The sequence below is a fragment of the Corvus cornix genome, chromosome 1A (assembly GCF_000738735.6).
Source record: "Corvus cornix cornix isolate S_Up_H32 chromosome 1A, ASM73873v5, whole genome shotgun sequence".
In the NCBI taxonomy this organism is placed as follows: Eukaryota; Metazoa; Chordata; class Aves; order Passeriformes; family Corvidae; genus Corvus; species Corvus cornix.
In genome coordinates, this window is record NC_047057.1 from 38,770,380 (window position 1) to 38,790,031 (window position 19,652).

The following is a 19,652-nucleotide window of genomic DNA, read 5'->3' on the forward strand; positions in this document are numbered from 1 at the left end:
CACAGCCCATCATACCAAGTCATGCTATTTGCTCAGCAGGACACAGGAGGACACATGAAAAGGCATCTGACCCTTGGTGCAATTTAGAGGTGCAGCATGTGGGGATCAGAATGACTGAAGAAAGACACTGGATAACAATACTAGAAGATCTCTCTTCTTTAATGGCCAACACTCCTTACAATAGAACTTGTATAACAAGAAGATTATTTTATCACTGACCATCTCCTCTCTAGTCAGATCAGGCCTTGGAGCTGAATGCTAAAATAGGATGAGGAAACATTGCAGATCCTTCCTTTTATTAAACCTGTAATATCACAGAGAACTGAACTGTATTATATTCTATTATTTATTTTTGTGAATTTAATGTCTCTAGAGGCTCCCACATTTTGTCCTGTAATAAGACATGTCCTTAAAATGATACCTGCAAAAAATTGGGCATAAGTACAAACTGATCAGTAGAATGCTGAGTACCTGAGTAGTCTGTTTGGATGTTTCCTATAAAGACATAAGGCTTGCAAAAGCAGAAAAAAGGAGATCTAACAAGTGATTCTCCTTGGACTTCTAACAGAAACGAACAACAAATGTCATCACTTAAATCTGAAATCACAATGAACCTGACTGATCTTTCCAAGCAATCTTTTGCCACCAAACAACTCTGGCTGCCAATATATAGGAAGCCATATTTACAGCATTAACACTGCAACGTTCAAAAATGAACCTACAATGAATGTAGGAACAAACACATGAAAGGGTTGCAAGGCAAAAAGGTTATGGAAAACGCCTACTTAATTTTCACACTGCACATTTTACCTACACAGAGATAGGATATTTTGTCACCCATATATTTTATTTTCAAAATAAATAGGCTGGTTTTCCATTACCCATAACACTGAGCCAGGGTTGATCATTCCACAAACCCCACTGTTAACTTGCATTATCAAAACTGTGGCACTGCTTTATTTGATATGAAGTAGTGTATCATATGGAAGGAATATGAATTATCTCACTGCTGGAGGGATAATTGTATTCAGCTACATGTATAGTCAAAGATGAAACACTCACAATTCCTCACTGTTAATTCCACATCAAGAGAAACAATTAAGTTCCTATTTTAGAACTATTAACTTCTCTAACCACAACATACACACAATTAGGCACTTTCTAGATGATCCTGATAATGACTAAATAGTAATTTTTTATGTAACATTAACATACAATTTAAAGTAATATCTATACTCAAGCTAAGGATGCCATCAGAAGTGCCTAATTAAAATCTTACTGCTGAGACAACTGTCTCGTGATTTAGTAAGATATACACTGTAAGTTCACATCCACATTCATATCCTTTCTATTCCATTCTCATCCACAATCATGAAATACTTCCTTTGATTTCATCTCTGCATGTAAAAGCCCTTAGTTCTTACATCTTCAGACACAAATTTCACAAATTTAGGAGGGATAAAGTACGCCTTCTTCCTTGCTTCTGTGAAACAAGCAAGCAAACCAACTGACATAAAAATGCAAGAGGAAGGAAAGTAAGTTGTCCAAAACATGTGAAATTTAGTATTTTAAAACAACCTAGATTATTCCTTTAGAAGCTAACAGATACATGTGGGAACATGTTGGAACATGTACCTTCTCAGATTTATAAAGACAGTACCACAGACAGTTTATAGTGAGCTTCAACTGTGAAATATGTAAACCTCATGGAAATTTTCAGTGATTTGTGGCATTTAGTTTAGGTTGGTAATACTAATTTTATAATTGGGCTGTTCAAAATCATTTAAACTTGCAAAAGAATAAAAATTAGTGTGTAATGCTGAATATCTGCATTGTAAAAATGAATGTAAAATCCCATAAACAAATAATCTCTATTTTTAAAAAAGCAATAACATATAAGAGAGAGATTTTGGAAGAGTTCATTCCCCAAATAATTCCAATTTTTTACAAAGAGCTAATGCAGTGAATTAGTATCACACATCAGTAAAGCCAAACATTCCAAAAACAACCTTAAAAAATCTAGGCTGAGGCAAACAACTCTTGAGCAAAGACTTATAGTACTGTTAAACAAGAGATCAACTAATTAAAGTAGAGAAATGGTAATACAGACAAAAAATGCACATAAGTGTCTCATCTGATGTTCGTTGTGTATTAACTGTAAAAACTGCTAATCAAATTTCTGTTAACACTACCAATTTATTGAATCAAAGCCTTTGCAAATCCATGGTCTACTTCTGTGTATCAGTAGGTATCTCTTATTTCCCTGCAGATCATGTCTTCCAGTTTCTTTTTACCATTTGCTCTGGGCATTAAATGGGTTTAAGCACATAAATTAAAACTGGGCAAAGCCTCTAACAGTAAACTAGTAACTGTTTAATTATGTAAATCTGTCTTAAGAGATACACACTTAAGCACTGTACATTCTATATTGACAACTCTTTCTAGAACATAGAGTGACTTTAAAAGTCCCAATTTAATCTAAGCTTTCAAAAATACATTTAGTGTCCAATAAATACAACCACCCTTCTGTATTCAAAATTACCTTGTCTATTTACTTCATTCTGAAGCAGCTCTTCCATTGCCTCTTCTTCAGCAATATCTAATGGAGTGTCTCCTTCACTATTTACAGCTCCTACATGTGCTCCTTGACTAATTAAATACCTGCCAACAGACAAAGAAAAAAAGCCTGTAATTAACATAGCAAAGCTGATTAAAAAAAAAAAATAGCAGCCACTAGGATATCATATGCACATGCACAATTAATAGAAAAATTTGTATTAGGTGTAAGTAAAAACCGTTTTGACTGTCTGCAACTTATGAACACGCATAAGTCTTTTCATCCTAATACCCATTAATACAAATAGCCTTCTGGCCTTCAGTTTGCCACAAAGACTCCTGACATGTTTAATACATATCAGGAAGAACTGAAAGAAGAAAATGGCTAGATAAGGAACAAAAGTGATGACAAGGTGATGACAAGGTAAACAGGGATGGAACCGTCAATTCCCATGACCTCCTCTTATTAAACCACTTTTCCTATAACTCACAAATTCAGTGGCACATAATGTTTCTACACCTTTCCAGAATGATGACTCCCGATCTCTTAGGCAGCTCCTTAAAGTTAATAAAAACAAAACCACATGTCCTTCTATGTATTCATAAGGTCAGCTTTTGGTGGGGAAGGAAGCAAGGGGAAGAAAGAAAACACTACTTCACACATTGCAATCCCTGTATGTTTTCTTATTTAATGTGTTACTGTCTCAGGAGTCAAGAATCCAAAATTCTGAATTTCCAATTACATCAAAGGATCAATTCCAACAATAGGTCACAAAAACATTGAATTGTTTAATTCTATTAAACCATAAGCCTATGAAGTTATTGACAAGCTACAGTTAAGGACCAATTAAAATTGATCAATACAGCCCAGTCTTGCACCTTCTGACCATAATATTTCCACTTTACCTAGAAAATTCAATACTTTGAGCCATGACAGAAGTCAACACAAACAAAAAGCTGCAAACATACCTCCCATCTTGCAGAGCTTAATTAATAATTTCCATATATTTGAGAAAACAAAAATCAGGATATACTGAAAAATCAGTCAGCCATTTGGTAACAGGTATATGAAATAAAAAGTGCTTTTTTACGTTTACTATTACAGAATGCCAAATTATGCAGGAGACAGTCACAAAACGAATCCAACACTAATACAAATGCTTTGAAGTACTTAAATGCTGCTTAACTTCTGCCAATTAATTACCATCCTAAATAGTTGGAATCTGTTATCTTTAATCAATAACTCAGAATCACTCTCATATATCTGTATTTTTTAATGTATTACTTAAATAGTACTTGTTACTAAATCTCTGTAATTACAACAAGAAGTGGTAAGAGCTAATAGATCACAAAATGAAAATTAGTTCCCAGAAACGCAACCATTATCTCCTGACATATGCATTACCAGTTGCCACCAACAACTTTGATGCTGGTATACCCTGCTGGTTTTATACTGCTCTTCTTGAAAGAAGTGCTCTAACTCTGACCTCTCTCCAGTTAAAAGATTTAACTTCTGAGGGAAAGAAAAATTAATATGGAGTAATAACGCTTCTCAACAATACCAGCTGGATTAACAGTGAAACAGCCCCCCAGGTCACAGATCAAGTAATTGCTATGCAGGTGTCTGCTAAAACAGGCAAAAGCAGCAGTGGGGAAACCAACTTTTTTACAAAGTCAAAATCAACCACTTACAAAAATGTCTTTATTAAAAAAGTCCAAGTGAATTCTCATGTTCTTTCAATGTTTATGTTCTAATATAGACAGGAAAAAATAATTTTTACGTATTTCTACATAATAGCTCTAGCAGAAAATTAAGCTGCTGCTGTAGAGGAAAATACATATCTCATTGAAGCAGTTGTATTTGATCAACTGGGTCAATAATTTACAGACATGATAAAAGATGGAATTCATAATAAAGTGCAGGGAATGAATAAAAAGCTAGTACAGCATTTTAAAAAGTTATTATTTCTATAGATGGACAAGTTCATCATCAATTGATCCTTTAAAGTAGACTCAAAATGAAGCTGCTTACAGATCAAAATCAGATCAGCAATGCTAGGGGATTAGTAGGGTTGGAGAAGTAGAGTTATCTGATTTTCCTTTTCCAGGTGCTTACAGGGCTTTGGTTTTCCTGGGTCAGCAAAGGAAGGACAGGTGAAGTTGCTCCGAGTTCACAGGCTTTAAAGGGATGGAAGAAACAACAAAGATGAAAGGCAGCACACTCCTTGCCAAAGAAGTGAGAACACTTTTTTCCCAGCCTGCCTTCAGCCACTCCAACTAGGCCTCTCCTCTGCTATCCCTCTCAAAAAATCAGAGTGATCCTCTGAGGTAAATTAAGTGAAAGAACATTATTCACTATAAACCAAGTAACTCAAATGCCAACTATTTTAAAGACATCTTTTAAACCTGGTAACGAAATCTACACTTGTTCTGTTTTCCATATGATTCAGATTACCCTGTCCTGTAAAAGTGTATGCATTTGTTTATTTACAGCACAGCTAGTCTCAGCAAAGCAATGACAGGGTACACATGGTACATGAAGTCAACCCGGTACCTAGAGAATCAAAGCTTTCATTAGAAACTTAGTGCTACCAATGGAAAGGAGAGCAATCATTTCCCATGTGTAGATAACTTGATTCTGCATTGCATACAAAAAGAGAACAGATTGGGTAAACAAGTCCAAGCAAATGATGCCCTGAGTTTGTAGGGCATAACTGAGCAAAAGACAGTACCAGAATAATCCTAAAAATGAGAAGATTTTGATGTTGATGTAAGAAAATTATTTTTTTAATGAATTGTATTTCAAACTAAATGTTAATTAAAACTTGAAGTATGTTTGACTTCAAATAAGGATATATTTGACATTTCAGTTATCCTGGTACCATATACTAAAAATTTCACATGCAACAGTGTATTATTGTGTGTAGGTATATATGCATGCATATTTTAAGGCTTCCATGTTTTGCGAAAAAAACCCGAACAACCTATACAAACAACTGCTTGTATTTTACCTTTTTAAAGTAGATGTTACCTTCATCTGGAAATTTCATCTTTCTAAAGCAAGCAAACATAACTTCATTTCCTTAGTGGGTATTTAATTTATACAGCTACATGTATTCAGTGAAAAGGAAATTGGAGCTGTCTAATAAAAAGTCCAGAACCATGCCTTTTGATATCATGTCTAGAAAAAGGTGCTTTATGTAAACTTGGAAGCAGTGAAAAAGTAAAAACATATAAGATTTCCACCATCACTTACTAAACCTTTTGGTATAGCACTTTAATTTTTATCTTTTGCAATTTACCTGTTGAATAAAGGTCATGTTCAACAGACAGCTACATAAGAATAATTCAGAAAATCCAGTGATCATCTATATAATATATTGGAAGGCGTTCAGTCTAAATCTAAATAGATGACAAGGAAACAGTAGCTTGATTCATACTGTGCTCTTATTTTGAGCTAAAGCCTTCAAGTGTTAACACTGAACCTAAAGGTACCGCTTTTAGACTCTTATGGTCTAAGTACAGAGAACTGTAACTACCCCAGGAATACTAGGAGAGACAAAAGCAGCAAAAGCAACGAAAATAATTCCTGATACTTTTGCCCTGATACTTCCATGACAAGGATTATGCAGTCTGGGTTAAGACTGGAAGAACAAGTTTGTTTTTCAATATCATTGTTTTATGAAGGCAAATATACTTCTAATTCAATTTTTTCTTTTAGGAGTCATTGCTGTATATTCCTCAATAGCTACTGAAAACTGAAATTGACAATTTTGAAAAAAAAAAACAAACAAGGAAACATTTATTTTCTAGAATTATTATAAAACTCAGATACTCCCCAACCTTTCATGAAACATACATTTTAATACCATGAATAAAGGGTTGGAATCTCAGTATATCTGAGACAATAAATAACAACCCTCTGAGATTACTGTACAAAAGGCAAATAGTCCACACAAAAACCAAACCCAGGAACTGGAAATAAAATTTTAAATAGCCACATGGCCTAGATTCTAAATTAAAAAAAAAATACCAAACCAATAAAAACATCTTACAACTGAATTTTGTGTGCGTGTACATCTGTAAACAAAACACATATATAGACACAAAGTAAAAAGAGGAAAACACCTCTCTCTGAAGACACTTTATACACAAAGTTGAGTCCTATCTGTGAATTTAGAATTTAAGAATCTGGAAGATGGTCATACTTGGATAACAGTATACACTGCAAGATAGCATTTTCACATTATTTATCTCAGCACCAGAAAGAGGGGCATATGCTTACATTCGAACTGTGGCCCAGTTCACAGTATCTAGAAACAAGTTTGCAAAGCCATTACAGAAATAATTAACTTGAAGTACTGGCTGAACCTGAAGGTCACCAGAAGGGTGGCAAGCACAGGGAAGGGGCGAGAACTGGCCACTGATTGATTCAGTTCATTACAAACTGCTTACTGAGCTCATTGGAGACTCACTAGTGCAAACAAGTGATCCTATCAGACTCCTCAGAAGACTGGACAGCAGTTCCTAACTCCTAAAATGTGACAAGAGGGACCGGCCTAAAAAAATATTGCATATACATTTAAAATAAACATGCTCGGTGTGGCCTTCCTGGGAAATGGCCTAATTGCTAGTGGGGGCACCAACTAACAGCACAACTGGTCTGCCAAGAACTTTTAACTAATTAGCTAACATTTAAGATTTCAGCTAAACCCAGCAGGTTTAAAAAAAAAAAAAAACATAGATGGTGGAGTTCAAATTAATTCCATGAGTATCTCAACTGAATGATACTAGGGAGCCAGAGACAGAAAAAGTGTCACTGTGTTCATGCAGCTGTGCAAATCCTCCTTTGAAGAAAATGAAAAAAATTTGCCCCACAGTCCACAGGATGTAAAAACAAATCAAAAACTCTAACAACTTTGGAACACATATTTTAATCACCTTTCTTTAAAAAAAATGCCTTTCAGAATTATTGCACTGTTTGTTTTTTTTAAATATAAAGCATCAACACACTTTTTAAAGTACATCTTTGTAAATCATCCAAATTCCCGATAAAAATATATCTATAACAACTCTGGCCAAACAATTAGACCTTCAAGAGACATTTAACAAATAAAAATTATAAAATTTTAACATTGCTATTTCCAATATTTTTTAAAGTTGAAGTACACTAAAACTGTAAAACCTGATTCTTTTCAGACCTTCTATTGCTTTAAATGTCTGGGAATATTTCTTAAAATATTTTCTAACTGTAGAATAGTTTCACTTCCAATCTGAATTCCTAACAATGTTATTAACTCAGAGAGAGGTAGAAATGCTACCTCAAGCTTACTGGTAGTTTCCAAATGTAGTTTTGTTTGGGTCTGGTTTTAACGGTTTGGGGGTTTTTTTTGGTTTTTAACTTTCAGCAAAAATAACACTTAAAGGCCAGGTAAGCAAATGTATACCTACCTGTATGGACAACATATTGAGAGACAGGATTACAGCTTCTATATGAATCTTGAATTACAAGGATGCACTTCTCAAAACAAGATACAGAAGAAAGGCCTGGTCTTCTTATTTTTTCTTGAATGTCTTAAAATAATACAAACCTGATGCAAATCCAGGAGCATTATAGTAGCATTATGCTAAATTCTGTTGTGGAACACAGTATAAATATGCCCTATGTCAGTGAGCAAGTCTCATGGAAAACATACAGTTGGCTGAATAGGTATGAACAGCCAGTATCCAGCCACCCCTCAATCACTCCCTCATGGACCCTCACACTGTTACACTCACTTTTAAACACATAATTCAAAACCCAGATAAATGTAATAATAAAAAGCCACAACTTCATGGTTTTGCAAATCTATATTGTAATCCCTTCAAGCGTTTGGTGGAGAGTGTTAAAATGTGTGTAATGTGAGGCAGGCAGCTGGTAGGCCTTGCCAGGCATGGAGGAGCCCTGCCTGCCCGGGCAGGGGCCCCTCGCACAGCACCTGCTCTGCACCACAGGGGATGCTGCTCATGCCCTTCAGAGAAAACCAGCAGGTAACTTTCCTCAACCTCCTTTCTCCACAGTTGAGGTACTACTGCAGTTGTCTCTTCTGAATCTATGATTTATAAAAGGAAATGAAGGTACCAAATTCAGTATTGAAGCCAAAACTGTAGAAATTCAAGCAGGCCTAGAATCCTTTCTCCTGCATGATTTTAAGACCAAAGGACAACAAATCCAATGACTTGAAAAACAATAAAGTCAAACTCACAGGGATATCTTATTCAAGCACTCTGCAAAATGCCAACCCACATGGTCAGTCACTGCTGCGCCTCAACCTTCTGCCTCTGAATATTTAGAACTGAATAGAGACCAGCACAAGAAAGACAGGCGTCTGTGACGGCATTTAAATTTAAATCAAATCATGACAAAACTCAGGCACTTTTAAGGTTATGCTGCTTTGCAAAATCCAGAAGATTTTCACTCACATCTTGCTCTTTTGAAAAAAGAATGCTGCAGCACTTTCTAAAAAGGAATGCTCCCCCTATGAGCAGTATCATCAGCTAGTAGCTGTGCAAAATACCAAGTTAAATCAGACCAATTAGGGTTATTTGGCATAATGAGACAATTATTTATCCTGAAATACACGAGTGATGATTTTAAGACAGCTAATATCAACAAGAGACCAGAGGTCAACTTATTATTTCCTCTTGCAGAACACAAAACCCAAGAATTTCTGATAGCTAGAGATGTTTAAAAAAAGAACAACAAAAAATAGTTGAGAAACAAATGGCCAGAAGATTTTAAGCAAATGGAAGGAGACATTTATTTTCAATTTTCATCAGTATAATCCAGATTTCAGCACGTATCTTTTTTTCTAAATAATTAACCAGTTTGCAAAGCCTTTTTTACATCCTTCAATATGCAACAGCTCTTGCAGATAGCATCAAATCCAGCTTGATTCTCCCTTGTGAAGCTCTTATGAAAGGCATCTTGGACTGACACACATCTTTGCTTCGAAAGTGTCAAATACTCCCAAAGCTATCAAAGTAGTAAAACAAACAAACAAAAAATCTTCCTATGTAAACAGCACTTTCTATCATTTCTAAATACTGTACCTATATAAAAAACATATTTATGATTATGAAGCCAACATTCCATAACATACCAACACACCCCTGAAGTTTGCACATAGCTGGTTGTTCCTAGCCTTCACTGCAACTCATAAGCCCAAGGAAGCACACTAAGTAGAATCCCATCTGTCTTCCTTCTCAGTATGCAGGAGCATAAAAGAAACAGTGTAGATAACAGTATCTGATTAGTCTTAGCCCCCATGTGTTCCAAGAAACCTTTGAAAGAAGCCAGCTCTAGAAATACTTGTATGTAGGCGGCCAGCTAAACTTAATCATGCAAAGATGGAACAGGAAAAATTCCTACTTGCAGCATCTGAAAAGCAACTAAGCCTCCATATTTTGCCACATCCATATAGAGGGAAAGGCATTTGAGAGGTGGCAAAGCAGTGTTTAGGTGAAAATAAACAGTGAGTGAAGAAAGTAAAGTAGAAAACACAAAGAAAGCCATATACAGAAACATATGGCCTATTTAAAAAAAACCAAACCAAAAAACCAACAAACCACAGAAAAACTCCCAAACAAACCAGCACCCAAGAAAAAAATAGAAGTGGAGCCTGGCATTGCCAGGAGGAATACAGGGCAAAAATTTCAGCAGGAATGAAATGAAGAAAAACAAGAAGTATTTTTAAAGTGCATACCAAATGTTATTTTCATGATGAACTCCATGAACAAGTGTTCATTTTGACGTTTGCAGCATATTGTTCAAAAGTGAAGGTTGAGTATGAAAAATGTCTCATTGCAGCTGCAGAGGACATACTGTAACTCCAGCTGACAACACTATGCTTGGAATGGTTTCCTGTAGCAAGTCTCCAAGCATTTGTGGTGATTTACAGAATTGTCATCAAGGTGAACACTTGGGATTGAGATACACTGGTTGAGAAGAAGAGGTAACAGCAGCATGGAGGCAGGAGGAGGGAGATGGAAGACCATGCTGCTGCCCACTTTCCTCAGCTAACAAGACATGATCCCACCAAGCAGCTTACCATCCCTCCTGCCTTATGCCAAAAGCAGCATTGCTATATTTGGGTATGGTAGCATCAAAAATAATGATTTTACCTGTTGATTTCTATTTCAGCAGAAGTTATGAGTATGGACCTAACGGGCTTGTTTTTCTCCAACAGCCACATGCTCGAATTTGTATCAGAAAAATTTAAACCAAGATCAATTCTTTTCCCGTGTTAAACAGATCTTAGCACATACATAACTACTACATCACAGAACTTATCTTATTTGTAATTATATTATGTAATAATATAGTAAGCAGACCTCTCTGTAAAGCAACATTACTATCACAGTGCAGCTTCTAGCATCACTCAGTAGTACTGAGCTTAGTCTGACCCCTACTTACGTAACAGCAATCTGCACTTCATAGCAGTTGTTTACATGTTCAGTCCACTTTGAATTTCCTTGAAATCACTTCCAAAAGAAAACTCCTACTCTTTACTCAAATTTGATAAGCAGCACCTCATCTGTAATAAAGAGGTTTCAAATAATTCCTTTTATATACTTTTTTCCTGTCATATCTGCTGTTTATAGAAAAACCCCACATTTCTGTGTCTTAGTATCTGAACTGTATCCAAAGAACTCACTTTCATCAATGCACAGCAGCCCTAAGTGTCTGGAGATACCATGGCTACATCTACATGCATTTCAGAAGAATTCAAACATCTTTTATCATGCCTCAGTCAGGGATAACACTAGAAAAACACACACAGATTAGGATCATTTGCACTGAAATGACGCAGTTTAGGATAGCCAACAAAAGACATGGCTTTAAGGAAGGATAAGTAGGTCATAAACTGCTTTAGTGTCATTAGAAAGTCTACTGTATGTGCCAAAATAGGGTCAAACTCACAACAGAGAAAACCACTCAGGTAAAAGCTGAAAGAAAAAAAACTGAGATGCACAGAAGTGACAATCTATACCACAACCTTGTTTTCTCCTAGAAAACAATGCTCAAAACCAACTTCACTGCAAATTAAATTATTTTTATATCAGATAACTGAATAAATATTATATTCAGTGGTCAACAGCACTAACAATTCCATGTATTCCACAGTCTACAAAGAATCTTTCATACAGCAATTTTGAACTGGTTGATTTGAACTGGCCATGCTCACCAAGCACTTCTGCAATTCAGAACTTGGTTGCTCATGTATCAATCTAGAGCTGTTCTCCCACATTCTAGGCCTACCTAGAAAATAGGAACTTACTGGTGGCAATGGGCAGCTACAAGCTACCAGCCAGGAAGGACCTTAGTGTTGCTTCTTGTGAGTCTATCCAAGCTCACAGGTTTCCCTATCGATCATTCTTTTGTATGTGTTCTCCTCCGTATGTATCACATTTAACTTCAGAATTCAGATGTGAGGCATCTACTCTAAATTGTTCTCAGGATACAAATAAAATCAATGTTTTGTGACAAACAAGTAAGATCTCTCCCATTTCACTTCTCAAAGCAGGATGGGTTTTTTAGATACCAACTCTGCTTTCAATTTCTTTTTCAGCCAAAAATTAAGAGTGCTCTGAGCATTACAATCAGCATCAGTCCTTTGACTTTTAATTAGATTGAATGAACTGCTAAAAAAGAAAAAAAGATATTTTCCATTAAATTGTGTTCCTGAGGAAGGTATCTCTGAACTTAGTTTCTATTACATTTACCCTTAGAAGAACAGGAACACTTACTAACTACTAATACACTAACTAAAAATATTTAGGGTCACAAGTAGAGATGCACACAGTAATCCAATCTCAAAGAAGGCAGCTATAGAGGACACACTTTGTGCATTCTAAAGTGACCAGCTCTCCTTGACTCCCTCAGCTGAACAAACAGGTATGAAAATTGGTTAAGTCCTACAGTTTCCTCTAGCCCATCAACTATATTTTACTGTGTATTTCTGTCAGCTGGGTTTTATTCCACGCATCAGATCACAGCTACACAGTAGAAAAGATTACCACATAATGACATGATTTTAAAAAGGGAACTTTACCATCAACCTTAACAACTTCATTAGCATTTCATTATTCTTAGGACATACCTATATGCAGCAAAAACATGCTAGAAATAGGACACTACCACAGTTCATCTTCATAAAAGAAAATGCCAACTGATACTACTTCACTGATTTCCCAGTCTGTCCATTATTTTATCTAATAGAATTTAGCTTTATCATTGCAGATAACCAACACAAGTTTGAAGAAGGAGGAACTGTTATGTTGCACAGAGCATCACACTTTTGACGGGGGGGAGAGGACACTAGGGGACACATGTTTTTTTTCCCAATCTATTCTTCCAGAAAGAAGGCTGCAAATGGAAATTAACTGAAACAATCTTCTAAAGCCTGAAGGACCTTTTCACAGCTCTCAAAACAAACACTGCATCTTTACCAGTATCAACTTGTAAGAGTCAGTCATTCTTCTAGAAGAGTTGTTTTTCTTTGGCTGGGAATATATCTTCTTTCCCTGTTTTTGTCACATGGCTTGTTTTATCCTTCTGAAGTCCTCTTCTCATTTTCTCAGTGGGTTGTATCAATTTTCATCTTTGATTGCTTTTGCTTTTAATTATACACCTCCAGATAACATTTCCTAGTATTTAAATAAACATTTTGGATCCTGACAAAAACATCCCTTCACCTTGTAGCATCTCTGTAAGACCCAAAGCCCATATCAGTTTGCATAATCAGTTTAATGTGGTTTACCTTACCTTACCACAAGCTTTTATCTTGTCATTCAAAAATCCAAATTTCTGATTATTCTCCAAAAATCCATTTCTGAATGTATCACTAATAATATCACGACGTACTCACTTAATTAAAACCATAACTGGGAACCAAGCTGAAGGAGATAGGAGCCATCCCTGACATTTTCATTAGTGCTCTTTGCCTAAGTAATGTTTTGCTCTTTAGGATTAAAATGGGTTACAGCAAGAGTTTTGATTAAAAACCCTCCAATAAGTAAGAAACAGCTTCAGATGATCAAGTTACTAAAACTTAGATAGAAAACAGATTAAAAACAACTGCTTTGAAACATACTTTCTGGCACCAACACCCTCAGGCATCATGAAAGAACACTGAACGGTACCAAGTGGTTCAAGCTTATGAGGTGGGAGATGAAGCATGGGATTCCACCACTGAACAGGCCCTACTCAGCCAGGCTTCTTGATCAGAAGTACCAGATATGTCTGAAAAGCAGCTTAGACTTTTTTTTTTACCTGCATATCTATGCCAAGTGCTGCTGGCAAGCCAGGTCAGCTCAGTGGCCCAAAAAAGAATAAACCCTTCAAACCCCCCGAAGGTTATTCTTACACTTACAGTTCCTACATTGCTGTGTGATCATTAGATAATGCAAGAGGGAAGGCGGAGGAGAGCAAACCAAGGGCAGAAGTGAGTATCTGCCTGTTTCTGCAATAGTCTCAAGTTAGATCACTTTAATCATGTTGTCAAACTCCACTGAATTCTCTTGACTAGCTGTTGCCAGATGAGTATTGGTCCTGTACCACAGGCAGGAATCACTACCAGGCAGCACCCGCAGCAGTTCCCCCAAGGCAATGAGAGCTGTAAGAAAACCACCTATCACTGAACATCTAGGTATCCAACTACAGGTTTGCATGATTGTCTCAGAGTCTATCAGACAAGGATCACTCATTTAGTCTTAATGGACTGTTACTAAAATAGGGAGATCCTGGGACAATGGTTTGCCAAGGCTTCAGCAAACGAGTTTGGCTGGGTTCACTTTCAGGTGTCTGGAGTCTGGAAGAAAGATGGGCGTCAGCAGCAAGCCTGTGGTTACACACAAGCCTTTTAAAGCCTGCTTTAAATATTAGGGGAGGGAGAGAATATTCAACATAGGAAACTTTGGGCAGAAAGGAAAGTGGGTTAGCTGTGTTTTACAGCAGCAGACTTGGTCAAACTACTATTCCCTTCTGAAATAAACTGAGGAGACTCTGAACTTGAAACTTTTTTCTGTTTCTGAATCATATGCTCCAGCCTTTAAAACCTTTTAAATAAAGAAGGTGTATTTTGAAACTATGTTGAGTCTTAGCATTTGTATGGGTATCAAACTATGTGTACCAAACATGCCTATTAAACATAAAAGCTACCATACAGAGTTAGTCCAAGTTTCCAGTTAACATGTAGCCCACCTCCAGACATAAGACTTCAGGGAGAATAAAACCAGAGCAAATACATGCTACTTTTCTTATAATACCTTTCCAACTACCTTCATGGACTTTCTCAATCAGATCCCACTTGCACGTATGTATTCTGCATTTTTATTTTTTTAATGTATCCACCCTCCATGGATTTCTCATCCCTTGAACCCATGAGGAATTTTAGTATCTACACCAACATTTGTCAAACTGTTGTAATACCTACTACATGAAAGTATGAAAATGTTATTCTTCCCTCAGCAGACATCTCTCTCCTGCTTCGGTTTTTGGGATTTTTTTGCAACAAAACTGTAACTGTCACTGACTTCTACGTTAGTTTTGAAAAATACTTTTCTTACACTTGGAAGATGCCTCGTTCGTTCTAGGTAAAATGAAAAAGCATTCCTATTTAAGTAGTATAGCTGCATAGTAGCCTCTGAACAGTTGCAAACAAGGTTCAAAATACATCAACTACACACTCACAGCTAGGCATCCTACAAAGCCCACAAGAAAATAATTTTAAACACAGACTTTAATTATTAAACAAAAGAGAAATTTCTACTACTTCAGATTTATTTTAATCTGGTGCAAAACAAAGCAGAGAGAAATAAAAAAGTAAGCATTTTAAAATTGTTTCTTAAATACCACTTCACACTATTTTCCCCTCCCCATTACTTTTTTCTGCATTAAAAAAAAGTTATTTGTTTATTCCGATACCGAAATAATATACAAATTTTTCAATCGTAGAAGAGATCTATCAGATAAAATAATTCATTATGCACAAGAAAACAGTCTTACAAAGGTAAATTTAAGGGTCCTACCCATAAAATACCATCTAAAAGAATGCACACAAAATTTCTGTTCAAGTCCTCCTGCATTAAAGTTTCTCTTCACCAAACTATAGTTTTACAAAGCATTTCATGCTGACTTCTTACTTCTTAATTCATACTAACACATTAGCAAAAAAAAAAGGCTTGTTTGGGTAAAGCTTTCTGTGTATGAAAAGAATGGAGACGAACAGAAAAGAGAACATACTATACAAAATCCACACGTTATGGCAATGTTGAAGAATTTTAATTTAAAACATGTTCATATTACAATTACTTGTAAGGTAATTTACATAATTATAAACTAGATGAACTGCAATCTAAGTAGGCAATTCTAAAATTAAAGTATTCAAAGAATTTCCAGTAAGCTCAAACACTCCCAGCATTTACAGATGTCGGAAACAACAGGAGCAGTTGCCTTCCATGCCAGAGATTTTACTTTTACAGCACAACTCCCCTTTTGCAAGCAGCTGACACTTTGTTACACATTCAACTATGTTGTCTTACAGTATTTCACTTGGAGTGGCCTTATAGAAGGCTAACATTCCCTAAAGTGGAAGATGCATTTTTTTAGAAGAGGAAGTATATTCAAGAGAAGATGGCTGTTCTGAAGGAGCAGAAAACTGTAAGGGCACAGGAGATACTACTGGGAGATGCTGTCACAGGTCTGGTGAACACAGTGGAGGATAAGAGGGACAGGGAATACACCTGCAATGACAAGCCCCCTCACCAGACAGTACTGTTACAGAGCAAAATAAAACCCCAACAAGTCGGGGGCCATGCTACAAATTCACTCAGCCCATTAGCAATTAGCATGGGACCAATGCCAAAACATGGCTGACCTGGTGGCTCCCTGAGATAGCCATAGTTTTTTTCAGAGAAGCTCCCTACCACCTACATATTCTGTACTTCTTACAGATCTCCAGGACATGGGTGCACTCATTCAGCAACATCAGAGTAGTAGCAGGGACTACACTTAATAGTAATGTGTACATTACAGCACACATACATACCTTATAGCAGCTGTCTTGTACCTAAAGGGGCCTACAAGAGAGCTGTAGAGGAACTTTTAACAAGGGCATGTAGCAACAGGAAAAGGGGGAATGGTTTCAAACTGAAAGAAGGAAGGTTTTGATCAGATATTAAGAAGAAATTCTGTGAGTGCCATGTACAGGGCAACCAAGGGATCAGGCCCACCCAGCATGGGTTTAGGAAAGGCAGGTCCTGCTTGACCAACTTGTAGGTTACGGACAGGTTCGGTTGGGACGGAGACGGTGACGGAGAGATCTCTATAAGCAGGTCTTGGGACACAGTCGGTTTATTGCAAAAAGCTTGGATATAGGGGCACTGCTCAGAGCTGCTGGACTCAGCTCTGAGCAGGCCCAAGAGAGTAAGCAGGTGGGAGAGAGAGAGAGGGTGTAAGAGCAAGAGTGGAAGTAAGGAAGGAAAGGAATGAAGTGGAAGTGAATAGAAGTGGAAGGAATGGAATGGAATTGTCTGAAGTCCTGGTTACAATACAATAAATCATCTTCTGTACTGAATATTCTAATTGTCACTAACCAATCTAATACAAGATACAAATCCTATAGCATTTACATACAGCCTATAAGAGTTCTTATATTACCATAGAGTGTTACATCTTAACTTCTAAAAACTACTCTTTGGACCCCTTTTGCTGAGCTAGTAGGGTCTGCTCTGACCCTTGGACCTGTTTGCAAGCAGAGGGTATTGTTCCATCAAGAGGGGATTATCTTCAGTGGCCATACCATTGTTTTCTAGTTGTTCAGTAACTAAGACCTGGTATTTCAAAAGTGGCTTTCATTTCGATGTTGCCTGTAGTTTTCATATTCCCAAAATCTTTTGTCAGGCAATCATATTTACAATGCTTTTCTGTTTCATCTTCCCCAACACCAACTGATCTCCCTTCTATGACCAGATGACCCATCAACTGGATGAGAAAAGCTGGGGATGTTGTCTACCAGGACTTCAGAAAAGCTTTTGACACTGTCTCTCTCAGCATTCTCCTGGAGAAACTGGCTGCTCACAGCCTGGACAGGTACACTGTTTGCTGGGTAAAAAACCGCCTGGATGGACACAGCCAGAGAGCGGTGATGAATGGAGTTACATCCAGCTGATGGTTGGTGTTCCCCAGGGCTCTGCATTGGGGCCATTCCTGTTTATTATCTTTATGAATGATCTGGACAGGGATCAACAACACCCTCAGTCAGTTTGCAGGTAACACAAAGTCAGGCAGGACTGCTGATCTGCTGGAGGGCAGGAAGGCTCTGCAGGGGGATCTAGAGAGGCTGGATCAATGGGCCAAAGCCAACTGGATAAAGCACAACAAGGTCAAATGCTGCGTCCTGCACTTGGGTGACAACAACCCCATGCAGCACTTCAAGCTTGGGGAACAGTGGCTGTAAAGTGCTCAAGGGATAAAGTAGCTGAGGGTGCTGGTCAGCAGTGGCTGAACATGAGCCAGCGAGTGCCCAGGTGGCCAAGAATGCCAGTGGCATCCTGGCCTGTATCAGCAATAGTGTGGCCAGCAGGACCAGGGCAATGATTGTTCCCCTGTACTGGGCACTGGTGATGCCACACCTCGAATCCTGTGTCTGGTTCTGGGCCCTTCTGCAAGAAGGGCATTGAGGTGTTGAAGAATGCCCAGAGAAGGGCAACCAGGCTGGGGAAGGGTCTGGAACACAAGTCCTACAAGGAGTGGCTGAGGGAGCTGGGGTTGTTCAGCCTGGAGAAAAGGAGGCTCGGGAGAGACCTCTCTCCAACTACCTGAAAAGAGGCTGTAGCCAGCTGGGGGTCAGCCTCTTCTCCCAGGCAACCAGCGACAGGACAAAAGGAAGTGGCCTCAAGCTGAGCCTGGGAGGTTCAGGTTGGACATCAGGAAGAATTTCCTCACTGAAAGGGGTGGTTAAGCATTGGAACAGGCTGGTCAGAGAGGCTGTGGAGTCACCATCACCGGAAGTGCTCAAGAAACAACTGGACACAGCACTTAGCGCTATGGTTTAGTTGTCATGGTGGTCAAAGGATGGACTTGGTGATCTTGGAAGTGTTTTCCAACACAAATGATTTTATGGTGAAACACCAGAACAGGTTGCCCAGAGAAGTTGTAGATGCCCCATTCCTGGAACTGTTCAAGGCCAAGTTGAACAGGACTCTGAATAACGTGATTTAGTTGTAGATTCCCTGCTCAACGCAGAGGGGTTGGACTAGATGACCTATGAAAGGTCCCTGCCAACTCAAATACTCTGTAATTCTAAGATTAGAATTAGAATCTCCTAGCTCAGTTGCTTTCTTATATATAATTTTAGATTTTGAGACATGCAAGCCTGAAATAATCAAAGTATGATATCACATAATATTTCCTATTAATTTAAAAATATGAATTGTAAAATTACAAATTGTAAACAAATTCTATATATTAACTAATTTTGCATATTTGTATGATTTAAAAGAGTTGTGCTATTTCAGTAAGTAAATTCCAACTACTTACATCTGAAGGAAGCCCTAAAAAGACTTAAGATGGCAGCAGAAGAAGCAGAAATAAGATTGCCAAGTCTCCAGTTTGAGAAGCACTACAAAGCTGTGCATGCAGCAGGCAGTTCCACAGGAGGATGAGAAAGGGAAGCACAGGTCAGACTCTCCCCAACCCTTTATTAACAAACTTAGGAAACACCAGAACTCATTCCCTGACTGTCTTCTCTCTTGCACAAAAAGAGGTGCTAAAAGTAAAATATATCAGATTCAGTCACAGACACATACAAACACACATTCTCATGCTTCCCAGGAATGCATCCTCACTAAAGCAGATGCTGGATCCAGCACATACGATGGACTAAATTAAAATAAAATTTCTAATCTCTGGTAGCTTATTGTATCATCCTTTCACCTTCCCCCAGTTTTGCTTCAGCTGCAAATTGTGGTTTGTAGAATTCATTTTTGTAAATTATTTGATGCTGAGATCCTGGAGAAGCAGTCTGAAGAAGACCTAAACTCTGTGGGCCTCA

The 19,652-nt window shown here is 37.6% G+C and overlaps 1 protein-coding gene across 4 annotated transcripts in view; it reads right to left on the bottom strand.

Annotated features, from left to right (window-relative positions):
• PPP1R12A (protein phosphatase 1 regulatory subunit 12A) overlaps positions 1-19,652 on the bottom strand; it is a 115,367-nt gene that overhangs the window by 50,276 nt on the left and 45,439 nt on the right. For all 4 annotated transcript variants that reach the window (XM_039571276.1, XM_039571275.1, XM_039571277.1 and 1 more), the window contains exon 3: positions 2,543-2,661. In XM_039571276.1, the coding sequence (XP_039427210.1) occupies positions 2,543-2,661 (119 nt within the window). The remainder of the gene's footprint in view (positions 1-2,542; positions 2,662-19,652) is intronic.